Source organism: Sander lucioperca, chromosome 14 (assembly GCF_008315115.2).
Source record: "Sander lucioperca isolate FBNREF2018 chromosome 14, SLUC_FBN_1.2, whole genome shotgun sequence".
Taxonomy (NCBI): Eukaryota; Metazoa; Chordata; class Actinopteri; order Perciformes; family Percidae; genus Sander; species Sander lucioperca.
Window position 1 is genome coordinate 10,763,402 of NC_050186.1, and position 25,947 is coordinate 10,789,348.

Here is a 25,947-nt window from a genome sequence, read left to right on the forward strand (position 1 = left end):
GTAGCATTCAGGTCTGCGTCAATCTGCATTATATAAAACCACCGATAGAAAAACAGTAATTAACGGTATGTGCAAAATTCACCGTGAGGCAGGAGGAGGCGTCCTCTGACCACCAGGAGGGAGCTTGGTTTTCCGCCCCGTCAGAGTCATACAGCGGCGTCAGAGAAAACTTGTTCTGCCTCATCTTGAGCACAGGATACGGATGATCCAGCACGGCTCGAAATCCACGGTCCATGTGTCAACGTTCACCAAATACTGCGTCAGCTGACTGTCCCGAGTCAGGGAGGGTCTAGCCTGATGATTTATCATGATATATAATCTGGCGAGAAGCTGGCTGTGCGAGCCCGGAGCTAAAAGGTGACGGTGTCTTGTTTGTGCAGAAGCCCGTCTGGGGTCACATCAGCGGGACGGACACGTGTCGGGTCTCCGGACGTCCGCGGCCCCGCACACCTCCACGGGCTCGGGGTAAGGATCCACCTGAGGGGGGAGGGGACACAGAGACAGAACGCCACGTTCACAGGCTGCTGATAGAGCGCTGAGTACAAACATTAAGGCAAGGCAAGGCAGCTTTATTTGTAGAGCACATTTCAACAACAGGGCAATTCAAAATGCTTTACATATAAACAGATTAAAAAATTAAGAAATTAAACATTGAAGAGCAGTTAAAACAGTTAAATATATAAAAGCAGATAAAATTTCTCTTTATATGCTTATATAGACTGTCATACAGTGTCAACAATGCAACTTCTTTAGTATAAGAAATTAACAGTTATTTAAAGAAAGGCAACATCACAAAGAAAGGTCTTCAGCCTTGATTTAAAAGAACTGAGAGTTGCAGCAGACCTGCAGTTTTCTGGGAGTTTGTTCCAGATATGTGGAGCATCAAAACTGAACGCTGCTTCCCCCTGTTTAGTTCTGACTCTGGGGACAACAAGCAGACCCGTCCCAGACCACCTGAGAGTAGAGGTCGACCGATTCATCGGTTTTGCCGATTCATCGGCACCGATAGTTGATTGGTGGAACTATCGTTATCGGCAAAAATCCATACCGTTGGTTGCGTCCGTTGCTGGAGCGGCTGAGAAGCGCGCGCTGTCATTCATTACACAGTACGCGAGAGCTGAGAAGGGTCTGCTGGCATCATGCATTACAACAGCGGCCTCTAGAGGCGAAATAAAAACTATCACTGATGCCTCGTGTTGTTTATTTTCGACACGTGTTACTGCGCGCTGCACGGAGAGAACATGCTGCGGAGAAGGCTGACATCAGATGCTCGTTTAATCGACAGCAAAAAGGTATGTATACAGTACATATTAATTTGTTGAATAGATGCTGCATTAGTAGAGAAAGAACAGCACAGCAGTATGTTTGTTTGCTTTCGAGGCTGAGATGACGCCAACCATTAGCAGTAGGCTAACGTACCTCAAGCGGTTAAAACACAAAAATAAATGCAAGTCCGACCCAAATGTCAGAATCAGAACCCTAAAGGCTCGTCCACGATCCCAAACGGCACCTCTGATTCATATTTAGATAATTTAATAACAGTTAAACGTAGATACTTAGTGATTGCTGCAGCTAAAAGCTAACGAGTTAGCCGTCACGGGGGTGTCTTTGGTGTCTGTCTAGCCTTTACAGGTGATTTTCTATCCAGCCTGGAACTTGTGCCTTTTTTCTGGGTTGTTGAGCATTAAATCCAAACTGTTACATCCCAGATTTATCCATTTTCCGTTTTCGGTCATTTCTGCCGCTAACTCCGTGCTACCCATAGACAGTAGGTGCTACCAAAGAATTTCTAATAAGGGAAGAAGTTCCACTCTCTCGTTACTTCCGGCTTCTGAACTGGTTGCAGTTCCACCAGAGTTCCATATAGGGGGCGCTCACAGGCCAGTGCAGAATGAATGGGACTCTATGGAGCTATACCCCTCAAAATCCACTTTTCTCAGGATATAATTTTTTGTCTAGTAATTTGAATGTTTATTAGCATTAGCAGAATGCTAGCGTGTTATGGGCAACAACGACTCAACCTGTAACAAATCGAAAGGGCATAAGTACTCGTTCATTCAACTTTCGACCTATAATCCATGTTGAACTTGCAAAAACTACAATCAAATCTGAGATTTCTCAACGACAATCAGGCGAAAGAGACAAATTTAGCCGTCTAGCTCCATAGAGTCCCATTCATTTTGCACTGGACCGTGATCACCCCCAGTGGAACTCTGGTGGAACTGCAACCAAAGTAGGTACAATGGGGCTAAATAGGGAGTGGAACGGCTTTCTGTAGACGGGCTTTGGTGCTACCGACAAGGGGATCTCCCATGATGCCTTTGTTTATGTTTTCAACCAATGGGATGGCAGGTCCGTCACACATTACGCCTTATATGGGCATCCAAGCGAGAACAAAGAGTATAAAGTGGGAAAGATAGATCCCTCCAGGTCAGAGATCGTCTGTTACCGTTCTAAACCGTTCTACAGAGAAGAATGGCGTCACTGTTTTGAGATTGTTTGTCCTTTATATGAATTATAATGCTCATTATGTTTATTTTTGCACTGGATGACTCCAAATATGTAGGAGAACTGTTTTAGACAACACACATGCTTGTGTAGCATTGCTGTGGGTGTAATATCAATAAATATGACATTATTATTTTGATTATTGGCAAAAGCGTCTGGACTTTTTTTGAAACAATGTATGTATTTTGTCAACTGTATAAGTTATAAATACTATCGGTCGATTAATCGGTTATCGGCAAATACGGCCCAACCTAGCTATCGGTATCGGTAAAATCGGTCGACCTCTACCTGAGAGGTCTGGGTGGGTCATAGTGGAGTAGCAGATCAGAAATGTATTTTGGCCCTAAACCGTTTAGTGATTTATAAACCAGCAAAAGTATTTTGAAATCAATTCTTTGAGGCACTGGAAGCCAGTGCACAAGGCCTCCTGCACACTGCCTGCGTGGCGTGAGCATGGCGTGTCAGTTGCGTGGCGTTTTCTACGTCTTTGTACACCAGAAACGTGTCTGACGCGGGAGAGAGTTGTGGAAATGTACTGCACTCAAGCAGTAGTATACTTCATGTTAAACATAAATATATACTGATCTGATTACAGCAAAGACAACGTCGGCAGTATTGACGGCAAAATAGGTGGTGCAATATTTGAAAATCGATGATTATTTATTATTTTTTTAAATTACATTTATATCTACATTTATGTCAAAACCTCGAGACTTTCAAACATCAAGATGTCATTTATTAAATGTATTTGTGTTAAAATGACATATAAACATCTTTTCCTATTCTATTTTGCCTGGAAACGCTTCCAACACGCTTGTGTGCGACAGCTGTCTTAGTCTGTTTATAGTGTTTTTTACTTGTGTGTGTGTGTGTGTGTGTGTGTGTGTGTGTGTGTGTGTGTGTGTGTGTGTGTGTGTATTAACTGTACCTCAGAGTAGAGTGGCGGGGGCAGATATTTGAACTCTGTGATGTAAGTTAGCAGAGATCCCTCGTCCTCTCCGTCTCCGTCTCTGCCTCTGTCAGAACGATCACAGCTGTGCAGACATTCCCGCCTGTGAGACTCGGATATCGCCAGATCGCTGTAATTCGGGGGTGCTGCAGAAAATAAACGAGTGTTACATTAGAGATGTTCTGAGCATAGACTGTAAAATTAGTGGGATGTGCATTCTCTGTAACTTCCAGCAGGGGGCGACTCCACTGGCTCCAAAAAGAAGTCAGTTTCTATAGAAGTCTCTGAGAAAATGAGCCTACTTCTCTCTTGATTCATTACCTCGGTAAACATTTTCATAATGAGTTTATGGTCTCAATCGCTAGTTTCAAGTCTTCTTCAACACAGCATGATGCTCATTTAGTAAATGATGGTCCCATTTATTTTAAAACAGACAATAAAGCAGGGGATGCTTTAGGACGGGTCAGTCAGGACAGAGGCTTAGCGATGCTAACCATGCTAACACTGGGGACATTAAAATAGACCTCAACTTGTTTTGGCTGTTGGGTTTTAATCTTAAACTTCGACCCTCTCACTGTGTGTTTTCTAGGGCTGTCCTCGACTAAAGAAATTCTTAGTCGACTAACATATGATTTTGTCGATTAATGGATTAGTTGATGTAATCGACAGAGCTGTGCTCTTTGAGAGGTGGTTAAGACTAGAAAAGCACAATATAAATGTAGTTAATGAACCATCTGTAAAACTGACTTTCTCCACAATTAATCCTGCAAAAGCACCACTTTAAATCTTGTGTTTACCAGAAATGTGCTCATAAGTTTCTTGGAAATGAGTAATTAAGCATGAATAAGCATAAAAAATGACTCATCAGCTAAAGAAATCTTAGTCGACTAAGACCAAAACGACCGATTAGTCGACTAATCCACTAAGAGATGGCAGCCCTAGTGTTTTCACTTTATCAAAGTCAACTGGAACAAGACATTTTTAGGCATTGGTCGCCTAAAAATGTCTTGTTCAGCGCTCTGCCAACCAAGCTAGCTATCGCTAGCGTTAGCTAGTAACTTCAGAGAAAGTCTGCTGATTTTCTGTTCTGCCGTACAGGCAGATGAACGACGCCAGGACCCAGAGGTCTGTGTTTACCTGCCGGTAAATCTCCGCTGGATGACTCGCTTCATAAAAAGTCGACTGCAACTTTCCCTCTTTAGCGTTTAGCTTAGCTTAGCGCCGCGTCATCCTCCCCAGCTCCACCCTCAACAAAAATCGTCCGGAATCAAAAAACCAAGATGGCGATGGCCTAATTGCCAAACTCAAGGCTTCAAAACACAGTCCACAAACCAATCTGTGACGTCACCAAGGATACTATGTAGAGCTGTAATCGGGCCTTAAAAGTTCGACCCGACAAGGCCCGAGTCCGACAAGTACATTTTGAATGACAGCTTTTTAAAAGCCCGAACCCGTTTACAGCCCGACATTATTCAAATGTGCGCACAGCTCTTTTTTTTTTGTCTAGAAAAAGTAATTTCTACATTTTTTAACATGTATTCATGACTAACGGAGGCTATAGGCCACTTGGAAGTTGGAACAAAGAAATAAAATAAGTCCTCCAGAGGCCAGCCTCTGTTTCACCCAAGGGGGGTAAGCGTCTCCTCACAACCCGTACCTCCTATGGCGCCATTTTAATGCTACCAAGCCATCACCTCCCGTTAGCATCCCATTGACTGCCATTCATTTTGACGTCACTTTGACAGAGAATAACTTTACATCTGAAGAGTTTAAAGACTCTATTTGTCCATTGTTTATTTCTAAAGAAACACGACAATGTATAAAAGGCTCCATTACCTTGTAGCTCACGTTATGGCTCCGTAGCAGACGTTTTTATAAAAATAGGCTAACGATTGGGTCATAACCACGAGACTTACTGTCTCATAGTAGAGGAATTACCGTATAGTACAGGAGAAGCTCTCAGGCAGTTTGGACTTCCATTAGCTGTTTAAGTTGTATTACTAATGTTAACTATCATTTTAGTGATCAATAATTAGCCTGTGTCTATGTTATCTCCTTACATATACCTACGCTCTCCGTCTCTGCTAGATTGGGAATGATTGAGATTTCTCTTGGCACAGCTACCAGAAGACTTCCAACTTTCAGACAGGTTGCTCACGTCACATCTACGTCTTCAAGCTCAGTTGGAGGCTGCTCACCGGGAAAGAGCTTCTAATATCCTTCACTGGTCTCCGTCCAGAGACACGGGATCTGGTGGTCCATTTTATATACACTGTCTATGGTTTCACCTCCTCGGCATCCGTTTTTGTGCTAATCGAGCCCGGCCCGAGCCCGTGTAAAATTATAGAAATTAAGAACATTGTGTCCCATCAGGTTCGGGCAAAGATCTTCAGCTAATGCTGTGTCCGTTATTTTTACAGTCTGGTTCTGAGAAGAGATGTGCGTTAACTGTACGTACCCTCGCGTCTCTCCGACAGACCCAGCCAGCTCAAAGCGCTGCAGTGGCTGCTGATGCTGGAGGTGCGGGTGGCGCAGGCGTGCAGAGGTATGGTCCCGATCACCAGCGGCAGCGAGAGAGACAAATTCAATCCGCCGGGAACGTCCACGTACACCTGCAACCAGACAGGAAGCGTTGGTTAAAACAGGAAGAACATTTCTGTCTCAGTGGGAGCCAGTTGAACCGGTTCATAGCAGCCTTTGAGGTTTCATAAACCTCTATAGTTATAGTTAGAGGTATAGTTTATTATATTTATTCAATCTGGCACGCGGTAGGAAACACGCAACAAACTCCTGTTGTCGTCGGGAGTCTGACCCCTTTTCAAAAGTTTTCTATATCAGAAATGTGGGTTTCTTTCAACAAAATTGCCCAAAAATAATATGGATGCAGTGTTTCCCGCAGAAAATGTGATAGTTAAGGTGGTAGGGTTGGCATCTGACTACACTAATACACTAAGTATTACATTTCAATATTAATTTTTAATTACTAAATAACCAGCTTTTCAAAAATGCTTTTTCTCAGCCCATAGATGCACTCACTCAAAGCAGATAGTATGCGTGAAATAAAAACAGGACACGTAATTTCACTGTGTGTAGTGTAACCGTGTACTGTGAACCGCCCGTAGGGATTAAAAAAAAAAAACAGACAACAGCTGTGTCTCAAAGACCAGGCAACAGCCGGGACGTTGAGAATCCACGCGCGAGAGGTGATGATAGTTCTAGTCACTTCGTCATGTATTCACTTGGTTGAAACAAGAGAAAGCCTCACTGATGTGAAGAACAGGACAGAGAAACATATATATAAATGCTCTCTGCCTGCCATATGCCAACGCTCCGGTAAGTCGCCCGGGCATGCCCCAGCTGACCACATCTGTTGACAAACACATACCTTTAAATGTGAATAAACGACAGTCGCAACTCTGCCGTCATTATGTTAAGCCCCGCCACCGACTCTATACACCAGGGGTCACCAACCTTTTAGAAACTGAGAGCTGCTTCATGGGTACCGAGTCATACGAAGGGCTACCAGTTTGATACGCTCTTCTGAAATAACAAAGTTGCTCAGTTTGCCTTTAGTTATATATGATTATTAATGATTAATGATACTCATCTATGTGAAGACACTGATTACGTTAATGATTTTTCACAATAATTATCAACAATGACTTAACAAGGTGGGAAACAGATAATGTCAATATTCAATTTTCATTTTTAGAACAGGCCTGAGGGCTACTCATGTGGTCCTTGGGGGCTACCTGGTGCCCGCGGGCACCGTGTTGGTGACCACTGCTATACACGATGTGATTGGCCCGACCAGAATTTGTTTTTTCCAGCTCGCAAGCCAACGGAAAGATGCTAAACTGACCCTGGCTGCAAATTACATTTGCTGCTGCTAGGGTGGTCTAGATTTCTAGGCTAGAGATCTTTAAGTCTCTTTCTTAAAACACATTTTTATTCTTTGGCGTATTATTTAGTTTAAGGCAGTTACACACCGGGCCGATAATCGGACAGTCTGGCGAGGTCGGTGACTCGAGTCTGTTCGGTGTGTTCCGTGCCGTCGTCCGTTGGAGGAGCCGTCGGCCTTCATTTTGTTACAGATTAGCGCCGCCTGCTGTTGTGGAGACGTATTACGTCTCATCTCTTCGGTGTTCTGAGGAACTTTTTTGACCAACTCGGGGAGACTGATCAGTCACACTGGCTTTCCTGCCAACGGTCGGCCGTCTGGTTGGCGTGTAGCGGCCTTTAGGGACATTTGTATAGAAGTGTGTTTGTATGAATGTTCATTGTGTCTATAATTATCATCTTCCTTTGTTTTTATAACATAATATAACTTTCTACAGCACTTTGTTCAGCCTAGGTTGGTTTTAAATGTGCTCTATAAATAAATTGACTAGACTTGGACTCACCACGAGAGCGTACTCCACCCTGATGATGGGGCAGTCCAGGATGGAGGGCGATACTGGGGGGATCTTGAGCAGTTTGCCCTCCCAGCTCTGGCTCTTCCCCTGCGGCAGAGCGTCTCCTCTCAGATTGGACACCAGTTGCTGGATCTGCTTGCCCTTGCCCTTGGCGAAGAAGGTCTGCGTCTGGTACAGAGCGGCCTTGGGCACCACGACCCGGGACGAACAGTTCTCCACCTCGGCGAAGATTTGGATCGACTCGCCTTGGAGAGAAGGGAGAAAAGATCAGTCTGGCAGACTGAGAGAGAGAGAGAGAGAGTTGGAATAAGTGAGATCGCCAGAGAGTAAAGAAGATGAAAAAGGGTGGAGGAGTTTAACGCATTCTTATGAACGTGTTCGTATGATAGCGTATGAAAACGTATGCACAACGATTTGTATATCCTGCGAAATTGGCGACAGTCAGCAGTGTAATATATGAATAAAATAGTAGATAGATGTATAATAAATGTCCAAAATGAAGTCTTGTAATATGCTTTTGTGTAGAGAGTAGGGGTGGTACGGTTCACAAAACCCACGGTTCGGTTCGTATCACGGTTTTAGGGTCACGGTTTCCGGTTCTGTACGGTTCTTGTTATTTTTTTCTTTTAATCTTTAACACTCCAGAAATATACTTCAGCATATGATATATAGCTAAAATTAGCATATGATATATAGCTAAAATTAGCATATTGAATGCATGTTGCACAATACATGCACACAGTGGCAGTTCTATCTATTGTTTGATTTCCGCTGTCATCATAGGTAACATGAAATCCAAAATGTTCCCACACACCAGACTTATACGACGCTGGTGCTTCCTCCAACTCCGGGCAGCCTTCCTTATGTCTCCCACCTGACATTTCTGCACGTGACGTGACCTGCAGCAGCAGCAGCACGCCACCTGAGGAGCGGTCGGCTCGCCGCCTCTCAAAATGTGACGAAAATCTTTTAAACCGACCTTTGTCGATCTAAAAAAACGGACAGATTCAGCAACTGCACGGCCTATTTCTCGCTTAAAATGTTTTCAGAAACACTTTTCGGTGAACTATTTTAGTCCAATATGAGATCGTATTCAGAACGAGACGCCATTAGAGTCTGTTTTGAAATTCGGGAGCAGCAAGAACCACGGTGACGCGTTCGTCCAATCAGCTGCCATGTGTTGCATTCGTCACGCTCATGCCCCTCGTCGTTAATATACCGTCTATGGTCGTTTCCAGTAAGTGTTTTAACAAAGGTGTATAAAGGGGGCACTACAGCAGTAAGAGGTTAGTGCATGTTAACGGTGTACTGACGAACCGTGCGACACACACACGCTCCGAACCGAGCGGTGCGGATGTTTTTTCATGAACCGTACTACCCCTAGTAGAGAGACAATGGATAAACATAGTTTGGACGTGACTACGCGTCCTTCGTTCTCAGAGGGTTAATGAGCAATAAATCCTGTTGCTCAACCATATAAACGGTTTCCCGATTGGATTGTAGCACAAAATCCTACATACTGTATAATCAGTGGTGGAAGAAGTACTCAGATCTTTTTACTTTAGTGTAGAAATACTCTGTTACAAGTAGGGTTGGGTACCGAGACCCGGTGCTGATACGGCACCGGTGCCTTAACGACCGGTATCTACCGGACCGAATAGCAACGCGGATTTTGGTGCCTCATTTCGGTGCAACTGAAATGCCTGCGCTTCTCTCTGATGCTCCGAAACAGACGTTAGAGGCAACAGGAGCATCGCTGCACATGACGCTAGTTAACATAATAATAATACACTTAGCAGCAGGTAACGTTAGCCTACCGTTAGCTAGCAGCTGGATTAAACACGGTTAAAATGCTGACAGCTAAACGGTGTAAAAGTGTGACTGTATTTCATTGTAGAGGATTCCAACAGCGGGATGTACAACAGTCTGACTGCAGCTGCCGTTGTTGGAAAAACAACACAACGTGGTGCGTTCACTTGAAACTGGTAGCATTCAAAGTTATTGTAAAATACCCTTTTCCCTTCTGGTGGTTGTTTTTGTCATTTACCAGCAATTTACTGGTGAAATAAGTTATTGTTATAAGTTATAGTTATTACCTTATTATTAAATCATTGAATTTCTTCAGTTCTTCAGGACATGAACACCTGTTTCCTGGTGAATGTCTTGTGTTTTCTCCTTAACTTCTTCAGGACATGAACACCTGTTTCCTGGTGAAAGTCTTGTGTTTTCTCCTTAACTTCTTCAGGACATGAACACCTGTTTCCTGGGTGAAAGTCTTGTGTTTTCTCCTTAACTTCTTCAGGACATGAACTCTCCTCCCCTCTTTAAAGCCCTGTGTTTTAAACATCCCCCTCTGACATCCTCCCTATGAGGATCTTCACGCTCTTATACAGCAGCAGTCAACGTGCTGCTGACAGTAATAAATACGTGGAATACATACTAAGTACAGTGCTTTAGTTTCCATAGCTTAATGTACGAAAGCTTCATGAGAACAGTCTGAGGAGTTAGGAGGAGGGTCGGCTCACCTGGTGTGTAGCCCTTTCGTTCGATCTTGGCGCTGAGGGAGATCGGGCCTGAAGCGCAGAACCAGCAGCACAGCGTCTTCTCCTTCGAACCAGCCTGAGGCGCCTGAAGCACAAAACCATCGGCGTTAACACCTCGACAACATCACAGCCGCTCCCGCCCTCTCAAGGGAACATTTGGGGGAAATGCGCTCATTCGCTTTCTCACCGAGAGTCAGAGGAGAAGACTGATACCAAACATAATCCCTACTGAGAGAAACCGTTTTGTTAAAGCGTAAGATCTATTTTTGTTTAACATGAGCCAGTGCCGGTGAATATGAAGCTACAGCCGGTTAGCTTAGCTTAGCATAAAGACTGGAAACGGGGAAAGAGCTAGCCTGGCTCTGTCTAAAGATAACAATACTCTCTCAGTAAGTGGTCTTGAAGAGGATTTTTTTTTTCCCTGTCTCAGTATTGACTCATTTTGACTCGGTCTGGACTTAGACTCGACTAGTCCTGGTGTTGGACTTGTCTTGGACTCGACTAGTCCTGGTGTTGGACTTGTCTTGGACTCGACTAGTCCTGGTGTTGGACTTGTCTTAGACTCGACTAGTCCTGGTGTTAGACTTGTCTTAGACTCGACTAGTCCTGGTGTTAGACTTGTCTTGGACTCGACTAGTCCTGGTGTTGGACTTGTCTTGGACTCGACTAGTCCTGGTGTTGGACTTGTCTTGGACTCGACTAGTCCTGGTGTTGGACTTGTCTTGGACTCGACTAGTCCTGGTGTTGGACTTGTCTTAGACTCGACTAGTCCTGGTGTTGGACTTGTCTTGGACTCGACTAGTCCTGGTGTTGGACTTGTCTTAGACTCGACTAGTCCTGGTGTTGGACTTGTCTTGGACTCGACTAGTCCTGGTGTTGGACTTGTCTTGGACTCGACTAGTCCTGGTGTTGGACTTGTCTTGGACTCGACTAGTCCTGGTGTTGGACTTGTCTTGGACTCGACTAGTCCTGGTGTTGGACTTGTCTTGGACTCGACTAGTCCTGGTGTTGGACTTGTCTTAGACTCGACTAGTCCTGGTGTTAGACTTGTCTTGGACTCGACTAGTCCTGGTGTTAGACTTGTCTTGGACTCGACTAGTCCTGGTGTTGGACTTGTCTTGGACTCGACTAGTCCTGGTGTTGGACTTGTCTTGGACTCGACTAGTCCTGGTGTTGGACTTGTCTTGGACTCGACTAGTCCTGGTGTTGGACTTGTCTTAGACTCGACTAGTCCTGGTGTTGGACTTGTCTTGGACTCGACTAGTCCTGGTGTTGGACTTGTCTTAGACTCGACTAGTCCTGGTGTTGGACTTGTCTTAGACTCGACTAGTCCTGGTGTTGGACTTGTCTTGGACTCGACTAGTCCTGGTGTTGGACTTGTCTTGGACTCGACTAGTCCTGGTGTTGGACTTGTCTTGGACTCGACTAGTCCTGGTGTTGGACTTGTCTTAGACTCGACTAGTCCTGGTGTTGGACTTGTCTTGGACTCGACTAGTCCTGGTGTTGGACTTGTCTTGGACTCGACTAGTCCTGGTGTTAGACTTGTCTTGGACTCGACTAGTCCTGGTGTTGGACTTGTCTTGGACTCGACTAGTCCTGGTGTTAGACTTGTCTTGGACTCGACTAGTCCTGGTGTTGGACTTGTCTTAGACTCGACTAGTCCTGGTGTTGGACTTGTCTTAGACTCGACTAGTCCTGGTGTTGGACTTGTCTTAGACTCGACTAGTCCTGGTGTTGGACTTGTCTTGGACTCGACAAAGGTGGACTTGACTACAGCCCTAAATAAAGGAATATTTTTCAGTAATTTGTCTGCAGCTCATTCTGTTAAAAACATGAGAAAATCAGCCTAAAATCCTAAACTCGTGAGTTGAGATCTGTGATGTTCCTAGCTGCCTTTTCTCTTTATGCTATGCTAAGCTAAGCAGACCATATATTTACCATATAAGTATCCTCCTCTAACGCTCAGCAGGAAAGCGAATAATCAGGATCCCCCAAAATGTCGACCTGCTCCTTTGAAACAGAAAAAGCCAGCGTGTGTGGCGTTCCTACCAGCAGCAGCGGCGTGTTGATGTCGATGTGTTCAAACACAATGAATTCTTTCTTCACTTTGACCGGCAGCAGCCACGGACGGTGCAGTTCAGCCTTCACCCAGTACCGCACGCTGCCGTGCTTCCCTTCGAAGGAAGTGGCCAGCGCCCTGACACACGGGAGGAAGTACAGAGTAGTATTAGTATAACTGACCAGCGCCCTGACACACGGGAGGAAGTACAGAGTAGTATTAGTATAACTGTGACCAGAGTCCTGACACACAGGAGGAAGTACAGAGTAGTATTAGTATAACTGACCAGAGTCCTGACACACAGGAGGAAGTACAGAGTAGTATTAGTATAACTGACCAGAGTCCTGACACACAGGAGGAAGTACAGAGTAGTATTAGTATACCTGTGACCAGAGTCTTGACACACAGGAGGAAGTACAGAGTAGTATTAGTATCACTGACCAGAGTCCTGACACACAGGAGGAAGTACAGAGTAGTATTAGTATAACTGACCAGAGTCCTGACACACGGGAGGAAGTACAGAGTAGTATTAGTATAACTGACCAGAGTCCTGACACACGGGAGGAAGTACAGAGTAGTATTAGTATAACTGACCAGAGTCCTGACACACGGGAGGAAGTACAGAGTAGTATTAGTATCACTGACCAGAGTCCTGACACACAGGAGGAAGTACAGAGTAGTATTAGTATAACTGTGACCAGAGTCTTGACACACGGGAGGAAGTACAGAGTAGTATTAGTATAACTGACCAGAGTCCTGACACACAGGAGGAAGTACAGAGTAGTATTAGTATACCTGTGACCAGAGTCTTGACACACAGGAGGAAGTACAGAGTAGTATTAGTATCACTGACCAGAGTCCTGACACACAGGAGGAAGTACAGAGTAGTATTAGTATAACTGTGACCAGAGTCTTGACACACGGGAGGAAGTACAGAGTAGTATTAGTATAACTGACCAGAGTCCTGACACACAGGAGGAAGTACAGAGTAGTATTAGTATACCTGTGACCAGAGTCTTGACACACAGGAGGAAGTACAGAGTAGTATTAGTATCACTGACCAGAGTCCTGACACACAGGAGGAAGTACAGAGTAGTATTAGTATAACTGACCAGAGTCCTGACACACGGGAGGAAGTACAGAGTAGTATTAGTATAACTGACCAGAGTCCTGACACACGGGAGGAAGTACAGAGTAGTATTAGTATAACTGACCAGAGTCCTGACACACGGGAGGAAGTACAGAGTAGTATTAGTATAACTGACCAGAGTCCTGACACACGGGAGGAAGTACAGAGTAGTATTAGTATAACTGTGACCAGAGTCTTGACACACGGGAGGAAGTACAGAGTAGTATTAGTATAACTGACCAGCGCCCTGACACACGGGAGGAAGTACAGAGTAGTATTAGTATAACTGACCAGAGTCCTGACACACGGGAGGAAGTACAGAGTAGTATTAGTATAACTGACCAGAGTCCTGACACACAGGAGGAAGTACAGAGTAGTATTAGTATAACTGACCAGAGTCCTGACACACGGGAGGAAGTACAGAGTAGTATTAGTATAACTGTGACCAGAGTCTTGACACACGGGAGGAAGTACAGAGTAGTATTAGTATAACTGACCAGCGTCCTGACACACGGGAGGAAGTACAGAGTAGTATTAGTATAACTGTGACCAGAGTCTTGACACATGGGAGGAAGTACAGAGTAGTATTAGTATAAGTCTGATTTATGGTTCTGCGGAGGCTCCACGCAGAGCTTTCTCCGTAGCCTACCGTAAGAGGCCTGAAGTTTATATTTATGCGTTGGTGTGTGCACTGATCTCTTTAAGAGAATAGCAGGGTTGTGTGTGTGTGTGTGTGTGTGTGTGTGTGTGTGTGTGTGTGTGTGTGTGTGTGTGTGTGTGGTAGAGTGAGTGAGAAAGTGATTATCTTCAGAGTGAGTAGTGACTCTAGAGTCATAGTGAGAGAACCAAAGTTCTGACCACGGTGAGACATCTGGAGCAGGAGAAGTTAACCCTCTCCTTGATTTCATGTTGTTTACGGAGAAGGGGAACCAGGAAATGAGTCGGGGGGGAAATGCAACGCTATAACGTAGTTACATTTTTTGAGAGGTGCATGTCAGGCTAGGCCTGCACGATTGGGGAAAAATATGAATCATGATTTTGTAGCTTAGAATTGATATCACGATTCTCTGCCACGATTTTTTTCTCACGAAGTGTAATGTTCATTGCACACATGAACCATGACAAAACTAAACAAATTGGCAGTACCAAACATACATTATTTTTGGCACCTATGGCACATTGTGCATCACCACGAGCCTGTAAACACAGAGGCTTCAATGAAGAGAAGGGAGAGCACTGCAGGGAGCGCTTTAAAACCTTTTTTATGCAGTCTATGTTTAAAACTCACGGAAGAAAGTAGTAGCGTTTGTGATGCAGTTGGCTCGTAAAATTAAATGAGAATCAAAGTCATAAAAAAAAAAAAAAAAAGAATTAATAAATAATTTTGGAATCTTTAAAATCTTTAAACTGTTTTTCCAATTTTCTGTTTTTATTCAGAGGATCAGAAATTTAGAAAATTACAAAACTGCGTCTGGGCTCCAATTATTCAATACTGTAATGATATTCTCTCCTTCGTCCCACCTAGCTACGCCCCCCCCCCCCCCCACTAGAAACCATCAGTTGCACCTCTGACCCCAAAGTCTATCAGTTTTTAGTTTTTTTTGGTCCATATGCAGTTAATGAGCTGAATATTCCACAAAGTAGAGGGAGAGAATACCATCGCAGTATTTAATAATTGGAGCTCAGATGCAATTTTGTAATTTTCTAAATTTCTGATCCTCTGAATAAAAAACAGAAAATTGGAAAAACAGTTTAAAAGATCAAAATTTTAATTTGTCAAGGTGGAAAAAAAATTAAAAATTGGATATTTGAACCCATTTTTCTGTTTTTCCAAATGTCCGTTTGTGCTTAGAAAATTGAACTGATGAGCGTTACACTGACCGGAATTGCTTTCTTTTTTGTGAAAACGTACATTGAGGAAGGACCTCTAAACTCCCCACCGAATATACGCACGGCTCCGTCTTCCTCAAAGCTCGGGAAAACACAGTTAAAGGAGAAATCCAGCTGAAGGAAAAAGAGCTAGGTGACAGTACAAACTCTAAATTTAAACTGTTTCTTCACAATATCTGAGTTGAAAACGCATCTTGTTGTCACGCAAGGGCCCTGTTCACATTGCACAGGAATTTTAATTGCATTTTGGGTCTGTTAAAAGGCACAAAGGCCCTCTTTAGAACATGCTCCCACAACGGGCATTTTAGCTAAGTGGGAGCTCTGGCCATTAGCTGCAGCAACTCCAGTTTGCTAGCACCCATCTAGCGATCAAGATTCAGGTAAAAATCGGCCGGATTTTTCCTTTAAGTAGCAGAAAATGGAAATACCCAAAGAAAGTACCTTGAATGTGTAATTGTACTTGAGTAAATGTACTCAGTTACTCACATCTGAGGCAGGTTGAAGCTGAAAGCGAACTCGTGTAAGCCGGCGTGCAGAACAGTCAGACCTTCCTCTGGACAGTCCTCGTCTGAAACACAGAAAACACGTTTCCAAATCCACCTGCGAGTCAGTTAACACACAAAGGGCCCTATTTTAACGATCTACGCGCACGGCGTGAAGCGCCTGGCGTGAAGCGCCTGGCGCAGGTGTGTTTAGGGCGTGTCCAAATCCACTTTTGCTAGTTTGACGGTGGTAAAAAGGGTCCGTGAGCCGTGCGCATGGTTCTAAAGGGTTGTACTTAGTGTCTTCATTAATCAGAGGTGTGTTTTGGGCGTAACATGCAATCAACCAATCAGAGATCATCTCCCATTCCCTTTAAAAGCCAGGCGTGTTTGGACCTTGGAGCATTGCTGTTATGATGGAGGATTTGCACCGTAATATTTTTATTTGTAATCTTCTGCATGTGTGTGTGCTGCTGTGCGTCCCTGTGTGTGTAACAAGCATAGTGTGCGCGCTGTGCACGAGCCTAGGAGCATTTTACTAATGCTCTGTTAAAATAACAATGAAATGCTGCGTTATTGATTTTAGACCAGGTTTTTGAGTCTGATCAGTCCAACTGCCTTTTCTTTCTGCCGATATCGGAGTTAAATGGAGTCTGGCAGGTTTTGCGATGGCAATTTTGGGGCCATTTCAAACAGAAGTTCCCCTTTAAATAAGAGTCCTTGAGTAAATGTACTTAGTTACATTCCACCACTGTTGAATACGCAGCCCTAGGTCACTTTAAAAGTGAATTCATCACCTGATATTGCTGTGTTTTAGCAGAAAGAGAAACCCAGTCAGTAGAAAAACCTACTTCCTCATTTTTTTATTTAGTTATTTGTTTGTGTTTCTGCGTAAAAGTCTCCTCTCTCAACCTGCTCAACTTCAACTTCCTGCCACCTCAGCACCCTATTTCAGCATCTGTGTGTGTGTGTGTGTGTGTGTGTGTGTGTGTGTGTGTGTGTGTGTGTGTGTGTGTGTGTGTGTGTGTGTTCAAGTCGTCACCGGCCGCCACAGAGCGAGCAGGAGCAGACCGGTATGAACCAGACTGAGCAGCTTCCTTCTGCTGGAAACTCCAACGCATGCATTACAACTCTGCTCCCCATTGGAGGAGAGCGCACTATGTATTACATGCAGCGCTCTGATTGGTGCAGAAGGGACAAGCCCCTGCCCACATTAGTACAGCCATGTGGTGTGTTGCACGAGGAGGAGGAGGAGGAGGAGGAAGAAGGGTGTCCTCCACTAACAGGTAGAGCTGAAACTCTCACGCAAACACACAGTTAAATAAATGATGACAGACAAGAAACTTCTTTTAGACAGTTTTATTTTTCAACCAGCAACAGAGCTACACACAAAAACACAACATACACAAAGAAAATGAGAAGCTGCATCATATTTTCATCGATTTTGTACAAAGAAACGGCATTTAAAATTTCACTCTGACACAGATATAAAAACAAAAGAATAAATCTCACCATTAAGGAAGGTCTCACACACACACACACACACACACACACACACACACACTAACCTAATTCTAACCCTAATCCTAAAACCAAGTCTTAACCCTCAAACAGACCTTTAAACTTGTGGGGTCCAGTATTTTGGGCCCCACAAGGCAGTGCAGACCCCACAAGTATACTGGACTCCCTGGTTTTTAGACCCCACGAATATAGTCACACACACACACACACACACACACACACACACACACACACACACACTTCACTTCTTCTTGACCTTTGACCCAGACATTCATCCAGTGCTGCAACCAACGATTTTTTCTTTAATTTCTCTTTTCAATGTTGCGATTATTGAAGCTACTCTGCAGCGTTTCAGTAGCAGGGCGTCCACACCTCAAACACACGTCTTCTGGTATTCCAACAGACCTCAACAGTCCCGCCCAAAGCACACTCACTAAAAAAAGTAAGGATTTAGATTATCAGCCATAATTTATTTCTGTAGGACAGCTGAAGACATGAAAGGGGAGAGAGAGAGAGAGAGAGAGAGAGAGGGGGAATGACATGCAGCAAAGGGCCGCAGGTCAGAGTCGAACCTGCTGCCGCTGCGTCGAGGAGTAAACCTCTATATGTGTGTGCGCGCTCTACCAGGTGAGCTACCCGAGCGCCTGTACTGAGAGATTTTAGCTGTACATTTACATCAAAAGGTCTACAGTGCACATGCAACAACTCGTGTGTAATTTTTCCTGCAAAAGTGCAGTTTTTTAGCCCCTAAAAACATGAATATTTCCTTGGTTGGTGGGATAAAAACCTGCATACCTCTAATATAATATAATATAATATAATATACTACTCTATAGCCATCCATACTCTTCAAAAACAACATGATGATCCTCCATATTCATGATTCAGTCTCTCGTGCTTTCAGATAATCTCAGTTTATAGCTGAAGTCCGTAAAACAATAATGGACCCAATCACGTTGTTGTTGTTGTTGTCGTCTGACCCACATACTGGTCCCACTGGGAGTAACTGTAACAGATCTCGGCTTTCATTTCAAACTGCCCTCTCATTTGCATCATGTTTTACATGTTTAACAACAGAACTGCTCCGGTGTGGGAGGAAGTGGTATAAAAAGGTGCGTACGTGCGTTTAAGGCGGAGACACTGCAGCTGAATATGGAAAATATTTTAACTAATATCACACGTGAAACTTCCCCAGTTGTTTACGGACATTAAGACAGTTATTTTTTGTATTTGCAAGACATGTTTACGTATGCAAATGAGGCATTATCTTGCTAAGTTGCATATACACTGAACTAAATTATAAACGCAACGATTTAGTTTTTGCCCCCATTTTTCATGAGCTGAACTCAAAGATCTAAGACTTTTTCTATGTACACAAAAGGGCTTATTGCTCTCAAATATTGTTCACAAATCATTTTAGAGTGGCCTTTCATTGTGGCCAGCTTAAGGCACACCTGTATATAATCCTGCTGTCTAATCAGCATCTTGATACGCCACACCTGTGAGGTGGATGGATTATCTCTATCTTATCTTATTATTATCAGTGCTCACTAACACAGATTCTACGCCCTGTTTACACGTACATGGTTACGGAGACATTTCCCTTCGTTTATGCCCTTCGTTTACCAGTCCTTCCAGAAAAATGTGGAGTTTTTTGGTGATTGTTTTGGGCAAAAATCCTTGATTATGCGGCACGTTTTCTTAAAAAAATGCGATGGAATATGCGGGATATTTATGCAATGCTATGCGATGAAATTGCGGGAACTTTTTAAAACTGCGGTTCCATCGTGGCTTCATCGCGGGGTTTGCAGCTTTTCGATGACGTTCACGTCGCGTAATTACGTCACTTCATAACGTTCCCATGGCAACAGGGGGAAATGGCTGCTCTTGTGTGAAGTAAACGCAACATTTTTCAACTTTCTGCTAAGATATGTGGGACTTTTTTGCAATGAAAATGCGGGGATTATGAAATCATGCAAGTCCCGCATATTGTGCGCGGAAATCGGCAATTTATGCGGCGAAAGTGCGGCGTATTTGAAAAAATGCCCCCCCCCCGGCATAAATATGAGGACTTTGGCTGATTATGCGTTGAATTATGCGATCGCATAATCACGTTTTTCTGGAGGGACTGGTTTACACAAACGGAGAATTTGCCTCTGAAAACGATTCTTTCTAAATCCTCCGGCCAGAGTGGAGATTTTGGAAATCTTCGTTTGCACGTAAACGGAGACAAACGGAGGTTGAATGGAGGAGGAAATGATTTGGTTGCTGTTGGTGCTATTTTGGGGATTCTGATTGGCTAACGTGGGCTTGAGCTTCTCGTCACACTGCCTCCTACAGGTCTGGCGTGCTCTTCACGGCATTGACGGCATATATAGACGGGGAACGTGTAAACGAACGCTTTCCTGAAAACTGACAGCTGTGCACGATGTTATTTTTGAAAACGGAGAGTTTGAAATGTCAGTTTATGAAAATAGCCGGCCACGTGTAAACGTAGCATTAGACAGATTTGTGAACAATATTTAAGAGAAATAAGCCTTTTGTGCACGTAGAAAAAGTCTTAGATCTTTGAGTTCAGCTCATGAAAAATGGGGGCAAAAACAGTACTTCCAGAACGATATGTGAACATTCTGGCAACGCATTTTCATGAGCGCGTTCGTCCGATATTGCAGGAAAACTTATGCACAACAATTGGTAGGATATCCTACGTGACGACCGGTCACATGACCGTTAAAAGTTTACCGGTATTTGCAGGTAAATTTACCAGAGAAAAGGGGACTGTGAGGCGATGATGACAGTTAAGTTTAGAGACGAAAACGACTACTAAAGATTAAAAAAAAAGAAATAATGGGTAAAAGAAATAATAATAATAATAATAATAATAATAATAATAATAATAATAATAATAATAAATGAATGGTTCATGAGAACAGCCTGACATTGGGTAAAGCCCGGTTCAAAGTTCTTATTTTATTTTGTTGGTGGATTTCTCTTTTTAAATTGCTCCATAAAAATCAGAAAATACCGTCAACAGCCATATAAAAAAAAAAAAAAAAAAATCTATTTCCTGCATGTTTTTATGAATGAAATCAGTGGTGTAGTCTACATGACACGTAGTATACCCACTAAGAAAGCTCCAGGATTTCCATATACCCACTTAAAAACGCCCAATGACGAATGAATGATGCAACAACATGCCTTCCATTATATTTTGACATATTTTGAATTGCCATGTGTGTTTTTCCTTTGCATAGGCTAAAGGAAAAAGGTATTTCAGCTGTGAATTGGTGCATAAAAGTGTGTCAAAAGGCAGGAAATGAAGTCTCTGACGCTCACAATTCCCCTGGGGGAGGACGCCCAGACCCCACCCACCCAAAGGCCCATTCTGGCCCATACATATACAGTACAGTATACTCACTAGACTACACCACTGAGTGAAATGTTGTATACACCAGGCTGTGAATGCTATCTGAACAAAGCCCTGGGTAGAAAGCTTGAGAATAAAGAGAGGAATGAAAGTGGAAAGTTTGGTGAATGTCAGTAGAGATTTCTGGCTCAGAGCTCAAAAACAAAACCTTGAAAGACATGGATTGTAAAAAACTCAGACATTTTGAAGACACTTCAGGTGAACAAGGTCAACATTTAACCAACAGATATCACCGTGAAACCTCCCCCAGCTACGGACATAAAAGACAAATATTTCCTGCATCACAAGTTTTCTGAAATACTTGTTTAAAATATGCAAATGTGGCATCATTTCATGTTCACTTTTGGAGAAATCTACAGACACAAATGGACATATTGTTGAAAAATAAACATCTAAATGTGTATTTTGGATGTTTTTTTCCCCCCACTAGTCTGAAAAAAGACATGTTATAGAAGCAAAATAGCCCAAAAAACTCAAAATTAAAAACATAATGTTGTGCCTGTAGTGTCTCCATTAAATATGCAGATGAGGCATCATGTAATGTTCAAATCTACAGACAAATTGTTGAGTTTTTTGGGCCATTTTGCTTCTATAACATGTCTTTTTTTCATCTAAATGTGTATTTTGGTTGTTTTTTTCCCCACTAGTCTGAAAAAAGACATGTTATAGAAGCAAAATAGCCCAAAAAACTCGAAATTAAAACATAATGTTTAATGAGGCATCATGTAATGTTCACTTTTGGTGAATTTTGGAGAAATCTACAGACACAAGTAGACAAATTGTTGAAGAATAAACATCTAAATGTGTATTTTTTTCAGACTAGTGGGAAAAAAACATCCAAAATACATTTAGATGAAAAAAAGACACGTTATGGAAGCAAAATAGTAGACACAAGTAGACAAATTGTTGAAAAATAAACATCTAAATGTGTATTTTGGATGTTTTTTTATAACTAGTCTGAAAAAAGACATGTTATAGAAGCAAAATAGCCCAAAAAACTCGAAATTAAAAACATAATGTTGTGCCTGCAGTGTCTCCATTAAATATGCAGATGAGGCATCATGTAATGTTCAAATCTACCGACACAAATTGACAAATTGTTGAGTTTTTTGGGCTATTTTGCATCTTTTTTCAGACTAGTGGGGGGAAAAAACATCCAAAATACACATTTAGATGTTTATTCTTCAACAATTTGTCTACTTGTGACTGTAGATTTCTCCAAAATTCACCAAAAGTGAACATTACACGATGCCTCATCTGCATATTTAATGGAGACACTGCAGGCACAACATTATGTTTTAATTTCTATTTTTTTGGGCCATTTTGCTTCTATAACATGTCTTTTTTTCATCTAAATGTGTATTTTGGATGTTTTTTCCCCACTAGTCTGAAAAAAGACATGTTATAGAAGCAAAATAGCCCAAAAAACTCGAAATTAAAAACATAATGTTGTGCCTGTAGTGTCTCCATTAAATATGCAGATGAGGCATCATGTAATGTTCAAATCTACCGACACAAATTGTTGAGTTTTTTTGGGCTATTTTGCTTCTATAACATGTCTTTTTTCAGACTAGTGGGGAGAAAAACATCCAAAATACACATTTAGATGTTTATTCTTCAACAATTTGTCTACTTGTGTCTGTAGATTTCTCCAAAATTCACCAAAAGTGAACATTACATGATGCCTCATTAAACATTATGTTTTAATTTCGAGTTTTTGGGGCTATTTTGCTTCTATAACGTCTTTTTTTTTTCCATCTAAATGTGTATTTTGGATGTTTTTTTTCCCCACTAGTCTGAAAAAAGACATGTTATAGAAGCAAAATAGCCCAAAAAACTCGAAATTAAAACGTAATGTTGTGCCTGTAGTGTCTCCATTAAGCAGCAGCTGTTGGCCGGTCCTCCCTCCTCCCTCTCTGTAGTCTCTGAACAGGTTTAAACCGCTTCTAACAAAGGGAGTTGGCTGACGGAGAGCTCGCTTTATGTCCTTTAAAACGTTTTTCACCTTTCAGTTTCCTTGAACGTTACGCAAAACTTGAAAAAAAACAATCGTGTGCTTTCGATTTTGGGATTTCTTTCTCGCTTTTTTAACGTGTTTCATACAAGAAGTGCAACTTTTCTCCCTTTCCCTGCAGCAAACTGAAGATGCAACAAAACAGCATCTTCCCAGGAAGCAATTTAAAGCGTTTAAAAGACGTATTACAGCCGTAAATATACGTAAAAACTGACATTTAGGCTAAAAACACGGCAACATTTGGGCCGTTAGTGAAAGTTTAGTAACCGTTTAACCATCGATTAAACGGTTATTTAACGACTGCATACGTTAACATACAAAATAATGTATAAAATGATTAAAATATAACCGCTTCTGATAAAACATTACACTCAAAGTCTTTACATTTAGTCTGTTTTATCACAAAAGTTACCAACAGTCGGACTTAATTTAGAGCTAACGGTTATATCAAGTTAGCTAAAAGACGTTAAAATTAACGTCAACGTCTAACGTTAGCTAGCAGAGACGTTAAAATGACGTCTAGCTGTGGCTTGTTGGGTTTTTAATGAAACTTTATCAGTTAAAAGTTGAATATTGTCTCACGTTAAACGGTTTATTTTTATTTTTAAAGTGTCCATTTTGAAGTGAGGAGGAAAGAAGGAGCATCAACGATCTGTTGCATCAGCACCACTGTCACTGAGGGGATGTTTCTGGACTGTTTGTTTGTTTGTTTCGACTCTGTATTAATAAAGTTTTTTTTAATTTAAAGTTCGGTTATAAACTTACCTCTCTCCTCTCCTATCAAGGTGTCGTAATGGTGCAGGTACTCCACCTCCTCGGTGTAGTTCTGAGTGTAAGCCGTGTTGGCTCCGGCGTTCCTCGACTCTGTCCATCGGACTTTGGCGACTCCTCTCGCGGTTATATCCAGGCTCTTGACCCGCACATCCCCGGTAACCTCCACCACCACTCTCCCGGTAACCAAGTCCCCACCGGAGAACGCCGGTAGGTTGTTCTCGTTCAAGCTGTCAAAGTAGATCGCCAAGACCTTCACTTTGCCCAGAACCATGGCGGAATGACGAGAAAATACTTCAAAATAAGAGTACGTGGAGGAGAAGTTGTGAGGCTTAGCTGTAGCTGCGGGTGCCCAGCGCAGAGCCGGGTCCGCGGCTGCTGTGTCCGTGACGGTTCATCCGGGTGATGGGGCCACTTCTGCTCTCGGTTGCCCTCCCCGCCGGTGTCTGCGTCTCTCTGCTGCAGTCCGCCTCCAGCCGCTCGCTCTTAAACCCTCTGTGCGCAAAAATAACCTCACTGAGCATGTGCGCACACGTACACATACACACGCGCGCGCACGCACCCACGTGTACACACACACACACACACACACACACACACAGTAAAGGGCAGCTTTTTTTCGTAATTTAAATAGTTTGTAGTTTTGATTGATTTGTGTGGCTTTTTAATGTTTAATAAAGCGCACACGTACACGTACACACGCGCACGCACGCACCCACGTGTATATACACACACACACACACACACACACACACACACACACACACACACACAGTAAAGGGCAGCTTTTTTTCGTAATTTAAATAGTTTGTAGTTTTGATTGATTTGTGTGGCTTTTTAATGTTTAATAAAGCGCACACGTACACGTACACACGCGCACGCACGCACCCACGTGTATATACACACACACACACACACACACACACACACACACACACACACAGTAAAGGGCAGCTGGGAAGCCAAAAATACTTAAAAATAACGGAAAATTATAACAAGATTCTTGTAAAAAAAAAAAAAAAAAAAAATTGTTTTCGTAATTTAAATAGTTTGTAGCTTTAATTTTACATTCAATATTGTGTATTTTTTGTGTGGCTTTTTAATGTTTAATAAAGGATATTTACACCTGTAAAAACTATATAACCAAAATGCATTTCAACCATAAATTGTGTGCATTAGGGACAATCAAAACAACTGAAAAGAGGCAGATGTCATTATCGAGGTGTAACAGAAGGAACAGAGGGATGATGGCGAGATTTCTAGCCTCTGATTGGCTGATTGATTGCACCTGAAGGGGAGTGTGTTGGCCTCAGGTGGGGTCAGTCAGTCTCTGTGTGTGTGTGTGTGTGTGTGTGTGTGGGGGGGGGTTGTACCTTAGTTTTAGTTACTTTGCAGATTCTTAATGCAAAATATAAATCAACAAATACATTATGATGTTTATTTATAGATTAAACTACCCAGCTTGTGTATCTGTTGACTTTGAATGAAGTGTATTTTACGATGCGAACATGGCCTGCACTAGGAAGGAGATTTGGCTTAACGAGCTAACTTCAGGTTCAACCCAGAGAGAGAGGGGGGGGGAGGGAGAGAGAGAGAGGGGGAGAGGGAGGGGAGAGAGAGAGAGAGAGGGGGAGAGAGAGAGAGAGGAGGGGGGGGGGGGGGGGGGGAGAGAGAGAGAAAGGTGGAGAGGGAGGGAGAGAGACAGAGAGAGAGAGAGAGAGAGAGAGAGAGAGAGGGGGGGGGGGAGAGAGAGAGAGAGAGGGGGAGAGAGAGAGAGAGAGAGAGAGAGAGAGGGGGAGAGAGAGGTGAGACAGAGAGCGAGAGAGAGAGAGAGAGAGAGAAAGGGGGGGGAGAGAGAGAGGGGGGGGAGGAGAGAGATAGGGGGAGAGAGAGAGAGAGAGGGGGGAGAGAGAGGAGAGGAGAGATAGAGAGAGGGGGAGAGAGAGAGAGAGAGGGGGGGAGAGAGGAGAGAGAGGGAGAGAGAGAGAGAGAGAGAGAGAGAGGGGGAGAGAGAGAGAGAGAGAGGGAGAGGGGGAGAGGGAGAAAGGGGGAGAAAGAGAGAGAGAGGGAGAGAGAAAGAGAGAGGGAGAGGGGGAGAGAGAGAGAAAGGGGGAGAGGGAGGGAGAGAGATAGAGAGAGAGAGAGAGAGGGGGATATGAGAGAGAAAGGGGGAGAGAGAGAGGGAGAGAGAGAGAGAGAAAGGGGGAGAGGGAGAGAGAGAGAGAGAGAGGGAGGGAGA

At 43.1% G+C, this 25,947-nt stretch overlaps 1 protein-coding gene across 1 annotated transcript in view; it reads right to left on the minus strand.

Annotated features, from left to right (window-relative positions):
* arrdc3b (arrestin domain containing 3b) overlaps nt 1-24,178 on the minus strand; it is a 24,241-nt gene extending 63 nt beyond the window's left edge. The window contains exons 1-8 of the mRNA XM_031287903.2: nt 23,703-24,178; nt 15,980-16,061; nt 12,465-12,612; nt 10,398-10,500; nt 7,861-8,117; nt 5,916-6,069; nt 3,437-3,603; nt 1-477 (exon numbers count right to left, since the gene is read on the minus strand). The exon at nt 1-477 is cut by the window's left edge and continues 63 nt beyond it. Coding sequence (XP_031143763.1) covers nt 400-477; nt 3,437-3,603; nt 5,916-6,069; nt 7,861-8,117; nt 10,398-10,500; nt 12,465-12,612; nt 15,980-16,061; nt 23,703-23,982 — 1,269 coding nt within the window. The 5' untranslated portion in view covers nt 23,983-24,178 and the 3' untranslated portion in view covers nt 1-399. The remainder of the gene's footprint in view (nt 478-3,436; nt 3,604-5,915; nt 6,070-7,860; nt 8,118-10,397; nt 10,501-12,464; nt 12,613-15,979; nt 16,062-23,702) is intronic.
* Between the last annotated feature and the right edge of the window lie 1,769 nt (nt 24,179-25,947).